This window comes from Dipodomys ordii, unplaced genomic scaffold, assembly GCF_000151885.1.
Source record: "Dipodomys ordii isolate 6190 unplaced genomic scaffold, Dord_2.0 Scaffold270, whole genome shotgun sequence".
Lineage (NCBI taxonomy): Eukaryota > Metazoa > Chordata > Mammalia > Rodentia > Heteromyidae > Dipodomys > Dipodomys ordii.
The window spans coordinates 133073-140943 of record NW_012267486.1 but is presented as its reverse complement, the minus strand read 5'-3'; the positions used below and the strand labels follow the sequence as shown (position 1 = coordinate 140943).

Genomic DNA, 7871 nt, shown 5'->3' with positions numbered 1-7871 from the left:
GCTGTGAATATTTCATTCATTTATTAATTACATAATACTCATTGGTTCTTATTATATGCACATATAGCTTTCCAGATATAATAGTATACAATAGTATAGTGATTAACTTATACCAATAAAATGTGTTAATGGCACAAACATAAGGGCTCATTCAGTAATTTTATTTGTCAGAAAGGCTTGGACGAAAAGAAAGTCAGCATCAGACGTAGGAGGACTTAGAATTATAGTCCAATGAATCACGTTATAGTGAATATTTTACTTATTTATGATCCTGATATAGCTTTCCTTCTCCATAGCTTCTTCATGGCATTTGTCATCTCTGAGTTCCTCAGAGTGTAGATTAGTGGGTTCAGCATGGGTGTTATGACTGTATAAAACACACTCAATGATTTGTCAATGGGGAAAGTCCTAGCAGGTCTTGCATACATGAAAATGCAGGGAACAAAGAAGCAGACAACCACAGTGATGTGAGAGCCACAGGTGGACAGAGCTTTCCGCCTCCCTTCCTTACTCAGGTTCTTTAGAGAGTGCAAGATGACACCATAGGAGATGAGCAAGAGCAGAAACACAACCATACAGATCAGCCCCCCGTTGGCCAACACTAAGACCCCAATGACATAGGTGTCAGTACAGATCAGTTTCAACAAGGGGTACATGTCACACATGAAATGATCAATGACATTGGGACCACAGAATGGAAGCCCATATATAGTGCTGAGTTGAATTACTGAGTGCAAAAGACCGCCAAACCAAGACAGTACAAGCAGCACAACACAAACCCACTGCCTCATGATAACCAAATAATGCAAAGGCTTACAGATGGCCACATAGCGGTCATAGGCCATCACCAACAGTAGAAAGACCTCTGACCCACCAAAAAAGTGCTCAGTAAAGAGCTGGATCATACAAAACTTGAAGGATATGGTTTTCTCCCCAAAGAATAAGTTAGAAATCAACTTGGGGGAGATGGATGATGAATAAATGATATCCACAAATGATAAGCTACCAAGAAAGAAGTACATAGGTGAATCTAGGGTCTTACTGAAAGTAATGGTCAGGATGATGAGCAAATTCCCCACCATGGTCAGAAGGTAAAACAACAAGAACATAACACAAAGTACTTTCTGTTCCTTTGGATTCTGAGTGAGGCCCAAGAGGACAAAGTAAGTTACATTGTTCCTTGGTTCCATTTCTTCTTTTCTTGGGGTTTACCTACAAAACAGTGCATTTTTAGAAGTATTTTCATCTTAATTATTATTTATCCTCCATTAAATATAGAGAGATAGAAATGAAGCATTTATCTGTTCTAAATACAAGTGTGATCAAGTTCCATCACAGAGTTCCTCATCAAAATAATCAGTACAAATGTCAGAGTTCACAAATTTAAAGACCAATTTAACAAGTCAGTATAAATTTATTTATTTATGCCATGGAGTAGATTTGCTATGGATGAATTTCTAAGTCACCTGGAAGCTTGGAAGGCATCACTAAAGAAGGAATATTTTAGATGAGTTTAAAGGACAAGTAAGTTAACAAGAAGGAATGAAAATAAGAATGCCATGAAAAGATGTATCATGCACAAAGTCACAAAGACATCCTCATGTAGACTCATTCCAAGTAATTCACACACTCATCATGGGAGCAAAAAATAACAGCTATAATACCATAGACCAAAGTCACCACATTAATAACCACAGCTGGAAATTTAGAACAATGATTATCCTTTCTCCACTTTGAAATAGAATGTTTCTCACTTCCATTGGAGACCTCAGCCACAGTATTCATATCTAGAAACATTCTTTTCAGGATGATGATGATGATGTCTGCATGTGAATTCTCTAAAACAATAGATATTTTTTTCTATAACTCTTTCGTAAGCCCTCACCAGAATTCTTTCATACATCCTCTTTGAGGGTGTTAGATTCTTTCTACCATGAATCCCAGAACTTCCAGCAGCTACCCAGTTCTGAATATCTGAGCTACTTCTATCTTGCCATGCATTAACAGCAGAACTCAGACTTTCAAGTACCAAAGCTACATTCTTTTACTAGGGCCTCTAATTGTAATGTACAAGAAAGTGAGTAGTTTGGACAACAGAAATATATTGTCTCAAACTTTTACATGCTAGATATTCAAGATCAGGGTAGAGATAATACTGAGTCCTTCAAAAGATTATGAAGGAAGGAGCAAGTCCAAACCTGGCCCCTTTATTTATGGCCGACTGAGTGATCATGTGGCATTATCCTTGAACACAAATTTCCCACCTAATAAGAACATCAATCATACTGGATTGGGGTCACCCTTATGACTTTATTTTAACTTCATTACATCTACAAAGACGCTGTCCACAAATAGAGTCACATCCTGAGGTCCTGGAGGTTAGCATATAAATTTTGGAAGTGGCGTGGAAAGAAGGAAAATAAAACTTCACTTCTGGGGCTGGGTAGGTGGCTCAGTGATAGAGTGCTTGCCTAGCATGCATGAGGCCCTGGGTTCGATTCCTCAGCACCACATAAGCAAAAAAAGCCAGAAGTGGCACTGTGGCTCAAGTGGTAGAGTCCTATCCTTGAACTGAAGAACTGAGGGATAGCGCCCAGGCCCAGAGTTCAGGCCCAAAGACCAAGCAAAAAAAAAAAACAACTACACTTCTTTCACACTACACGAGGCATGAGCAAGAAGTATCTGTCTCAGATATCCAACAGTCTCTACAACCTCCTTTAACTGTCCTCCCGAGGATCTACCTCATTTCTCTGGCCTATACAAGCTCCAATCACTCACAAATTATGTCTCCACCACTGTTTCTCCTCCAGGATTTTGTTTATGTTTTGTTTTGCTGAATGGCTAGAGTTTGAACTCAGCTTTGAGCTTTCTAGGCAGATTGAGCTCTATCTCCAGCTTCTCTCCTAAATGTCAAACTAGTATCTGTTTAATATCCTCAATCAAATATTTATTGAGTATTTTCAAAAGTTGAAAGGGGTGACTTCGATGGAGATGCATTTTATTTAGAAACTGCCTTGCAGATTGGCAACTCCTTTGTATACCTAAAGATAATGTATGTACATACATAATAAAAAAGTAAATATTTAATTTTTAACAATTCTGTTCCTTCAATGTTTTCTCCATTTAATGAAATAGTACTTCTTTCCATAGTATAATTCAAGGCAAGTTATTGCAGTGGTTTTCTTTTTTTAAATTGTATGGAAGAAGTTATGCAAAGGGGCATCAGTTAACATATCAGTTTATGAGTACAATGCATCTGGATTAATGTCACCTTTTCATCATTCTGCCTGTATCTTTCCCAGCTACATCCATCTCCTCAAGTTACCTTGTTCCACTTTGACATATGTACATTAGCTATTGTGACTGTATTTACCTACTCTTTCTCTCTTGGTTCATCTGTCCCTCTCTCCTTGACTTTACACTGTCTGACAATACATGCTTCAGCTTCCTAGTATTTATTTTAGTACAGTATTTTTGGCTCCATCTTTCCTCTAGTGTTATTTACTTATATGTTTGGTAAGTCCTGTTGATTTTTCATAATATACTGCAAATATGACTATGTCACTATACCTCATTACATCCCATATCTTTCTTCTTCCTTGTCTATGTATTTGCATTTTGCCCTCCAACAAAAAAAAGCATAGGAACTATAATTGAAGTCATGTCATTCAAGGACAAATTTTTTTTGAGGATCCTGGGGCTTGAACTCTGGGCCTGGGCTCTGTTTCTGAGCTTTTTGTGCTCATAGCTAGCATTATACCACTTGATCCTCAGCTCCACTTCTGGAATTTTGTGCTTAATTGGAGATAGTCTCACATTCTTTCCTGGCCAGGTTGGCTTTGAACCCATGATCCTCCAACCTCAGCTTCCTGAATAGCTAGAATTATAGTCATGAGCCATTGGCACCTTGCTAGGGACAAAATTCTTTGTACCAACTGAGGAATTTTCTTTTCACCGAGAGTCATCAGCTTTTTCAGATAGAAGTACAACTCTTTAACATAGCTGCTAACTTAGTCTCCTTTCATTTATTAAAATATCTTTATGATGATATGTGTTATATAAAACATGACCAACTTTCTGCCTGCAGAATGGGGATTTTTTTACATATTAACTCTTATAAAGTCAGTGAGCATAATTTCTGAAATAATAAAAAATTCATCCCATTGCAAAACCTAGTTTGTACTATCAGTTATTGAGATCTTACCTTTTGGGAGCTTGTCACTGTGTGAGAAACTTTTCACCTTTCTCTTGAAGAGCTGGAGCTCTCTCTTCCATTTAATATTCACATAGAAGGCATACAATTGTCATTATACCTTTGAGATAAATTTGACAGTCATATTGCTATGTCAGAATATTTTCTCAAGCAACTCTTAAATACTTCAGAAGGCCACCCCCTTCACGATACAGCAAATTGAAAAGAATTATATGGTACCCGGGAAAAGCAATACTTTTATGCTCTGAAAATTTGTCAAAAATGCAAACAAACCCTGTGTCCATTTAAGAAGATAGTGACTAGCCTTTTCACAAGAAATATTTTTTTTCATAACTTCTTTTCTAGCAACTTCAAATGAGTTTACCATCTGACTACGTCTTAGACCATCACCTCTCCTGTTGATATTTCCAAGTACTTGTCCTTGGACAAGTCATTCTTGTGACTTTTTATATGATCCCTAAAGACTAATAAAGTACCTTCTGAAATTGTTATATCACTTACAAACAGAACAGCATCTGCTACCTGACAAGGGCAATGTTCACTGAATATTTTATACCCGGTAACCATATTAATCATGGACTCTTGCCCCTGGAAACTTCCCAAGACTAATCCTTGCTTAATTACATTCACTGGGATTTCACATCAATATTTAGGAAAAAATACATATACAAAGATACCAGGACATCAGTCACATCAATATGTATATATTGATGTATATTGTGAGAGCCCCCCAAAAGTCAAGCTGTGATTCCCCAAAAAGTTTGGGAGAATGGGATGCCTCCTCCCAACATGAACTCTCAGAATGCTGAGAGTTTCCCAAAAAAGTCCGTCTGTCGTGGCTTGAATTCAGATTTCCATCCCAGATGTAAGCTATCTCCACATCAAACTTCTGGGAACTTGGGGAGAGACAAAAAGCTATGCTAACCATAAGTCATTTTACTGCTTACACCTGCTTCTTAAGGGAAAAAAAAGTTATTTATCATGTGAGTAAAATTATACCACATGATTGGTGCTTGTGACTTTGAGGAAGTTGTGGCTTCGTTTGCTGCATCTGCACCTGTACCCTCCTCAATCAATACCTTGTAAAATGGACTCGGGACACCTGAGGCTGGCAGAAAATTTCAGGCTCCTGGTTCCCCAAACCTCCATTTGACAGTCTGTGTCCATTATTGTCTCATCCCCACTCACTGCAGATTGTGTGACACATATACATTGCAGAGTGCTTGAATTGCCTTAAATGTATTTGCTTCACCAATATTTCTCCTTTTTTCTGGTGACAGTTTTCAATATCCTTCCTTCTAGCATTTTGAAAAGTATAGTGCATTGCCATGTACAGTCGCCCTGCTAGACAAACTAGAACTTGTTCTTAGCTAGCATGACTTACTATGCACTGACCAATCTTTTCCCACCACTCCCTTGCATTCTTCCTGCCCACTGGTAACCACCAATCTCATCTCAACTTCTATGAGACTCAATGTTGGCAAAAAGCATTTTGTTTATTTTTATTGTAAAGGTGATGTACAGAAGGGTTAGGGTTACCTAGGACAAGTAATGAATACATTTTGTTTTGAACAGTATCACCCTTCCCTCATGTTCTTCCAGTTTTTCCCTCCCAAGTCCCCTCCCCCACAAGTTGTATAGTTCATTTTCAACATTGGGAAGAAGTGTTTTGTAGGTGCAAAGATATTGGTTGGTAATGACTCAGCTTCCAGTTGTGGCAGATTTTTGCCTCGTGTGCTTTCTAGAAATAGCAAAAATTCTGGCTATGTCTAGATCAGGACCTTTGTCTCCATAAATGAAAAAGTTATCTTCTCATATGATGAATGTTATCCACTGATTTTCAAGGTCATTATTTCTCCTGTGGACATCAGCTTTGAATAACAGGGGAAGATACTGACTATGAGGTTAATTAGAGTAGACTTGAGTTCTATTCAACTAGTTTATATAACATTATGTGGATTTTATGCTCTCTCAAAATCTTAATCTTTGTTCATATGTACTGTGAAAAGTTAATGTACAGTTCATCACATTATTTTAATTAAGCCTTGGATGTGGCATTGTATAAAAACTATAGAACAAACTGCTTGCCACTCAGTGGTACATAATAAATTCCATGGCTTTTGTTGCCTTTTCTTTTCTTCACCAGTGTCATATTTCTGTCCTTTTAAAAGATGCATGACTTATAAAAATATACGCGTATATTATACTAAGAGGCCATGAGGAACTTTTTGGAATCTCCAGAGTGAAATTTTGAAAAATTGGTATAGGATGGAGAAGATAGATTCTGAATAACTCACCTTAAAAATTGGTATATCTGCAAAAGAGTCAAAAGAACAGAGAGCAGGAAGAATAAATAGTCATGACATTTGTATTTTCCCAGAATATCTAACTTTTTTGTGCAATTTTTAAAGACAGTGAGTGTGCATTGCATGATCTATGAAGAATTGTGTTCATGATTCTGTGGAAGAGATTTCCCAGGACATGACTTAATAAGTTAATGATCCATTAATATAGTAGAAATGCAAGTATAATCTATTGTTGCTTAAAATATGTGCATAGATAAACTGCTTACATGTATGTGGATAGTATAGATACATCTATTCAACAACATTCCTATGCATGAGACTTCTAGTTATGTCCAAGAAATGTACACTTCACCAAATATCCAAACTGATCCTGACAGTACATACTCTGACATATACTGTTCACAAAGCCCAGAATCATTTTTACAGTTGGTACTCTGAAGTCAACTTTTCACCCAGAGTTGCTTCATTGCATTTTTCACCTCTGTGTTTCTGAGGGTGTAGATTAGAGGATTTAGCATCGGTGTTATCATAGTATAAAACACAGCCACAGCTTTATCAATAGAGAACGTGGTAACTGGGCGCAGATACACAAATATGCAGGGTACAAAGAATAAGATGACCACAGTGATGTGAGACACACAGGTGGAGAGAGCTTTGCGCCTGCCCTCAGAACTGTGAGATCTCAGAGTGCCTAAGATGACCATATAAGAGATCATCAAGAGAAGAAAGTTCAGCAGGCAGATGAATCCACTGTTCGCAGCAACGAAGAGTCCAAGAGTATGCGTGTCCATGCACACAAGTTCCAACAAAGGGTTCAAGTCACACATGAAGTGGTCTATGACATTGGGTCCACAGAAGGGCAGCCAGACTGTGAAGAGGATCTGAATGGTTGCATGGATAAAACCCCCAACCCACGCCACTCCCACAAGGAGGCTACACACCTGTCGGCTCATGATGCTTGTATAGTGCAGGGGTTTACAAATGGCTACATAGCGATCATAGGCCATGACTGTGAGAAGGATGATCTCGGCAGCACCAAAAAGATGCTCGGCAAAGACTTGCGTCATGCAGCTACCAAAAGAAATCGTTTTTCTCACAGAAAGAGAGTCTGCTAGCATTTTGGGAGTCATGGATGATGAACAGCAACCATCTAAAAGGGACAAGTAAAAAAGGAAGAAGTACATGGGGGAGGCCAGGGCCCTGCTAGTGCTGATGGTAACCATGATGAGCAGGTTGCCTGCCAGGGTGACCACGTAGACCATTAAAAACACACAAAAAGAGAGTTTCTGAAGTTTCATATTTGGGGTCAAACCCAGAAGGATGAACTCAGTGACATTATTCATCTTCACCAT

General features: G+C 38.3%; 2 protein-coding genes across 2 annotated transcripts; both read right to left on the bottom strand.

Annotated features, from left to right (window-relative positions):
• Window positions 1-263: 263 nt before the first annotated feature.
• LOC106001131 (olfactory receptor 4A47) lies at window positions 264-1195 on the bottom strand. The gene has a single exon (XM_013036262.1). It carries the CDS (start codon window positions 1188-1190, stop codon window positions 264-266), a length of 927 nt encoding a protein of 308 aa, XP_012891716.1. The 5' UTR covers window positions 1191-1195.
• Window positions 1196-6959: 5764 nt separating this feature from the next.
• Window positions 6960-7871, bottom strand: LOC106001157 (olfactory receptor 4C12-like). Its single transcript, XM_013036286.1, has one exon. It carries the CDS (start codon window positions 7869-7871, stop codon window positions 6960-6962), a length of 912 nt encoding a protein of 303 aa, XP_012891740.1.

What these genes read in the sequence shown, in the direction of transcription:
- LOC106001131 (XM_013036262.1), bottom strand. Translation starts at nt 1,190, where the DNA reads ATGGAACCAAGGAACAATGTAACTTACTTTGTCCTCTTGGGCCTCACT.
- LOC106001157 (XM_013036286.1), bottom strand. Translation starts at nt 7,871, where the DNA reads ATGGTGAAGATGAATAATGTCACTGAGTTCATCCTTCTGGGTTTGACC.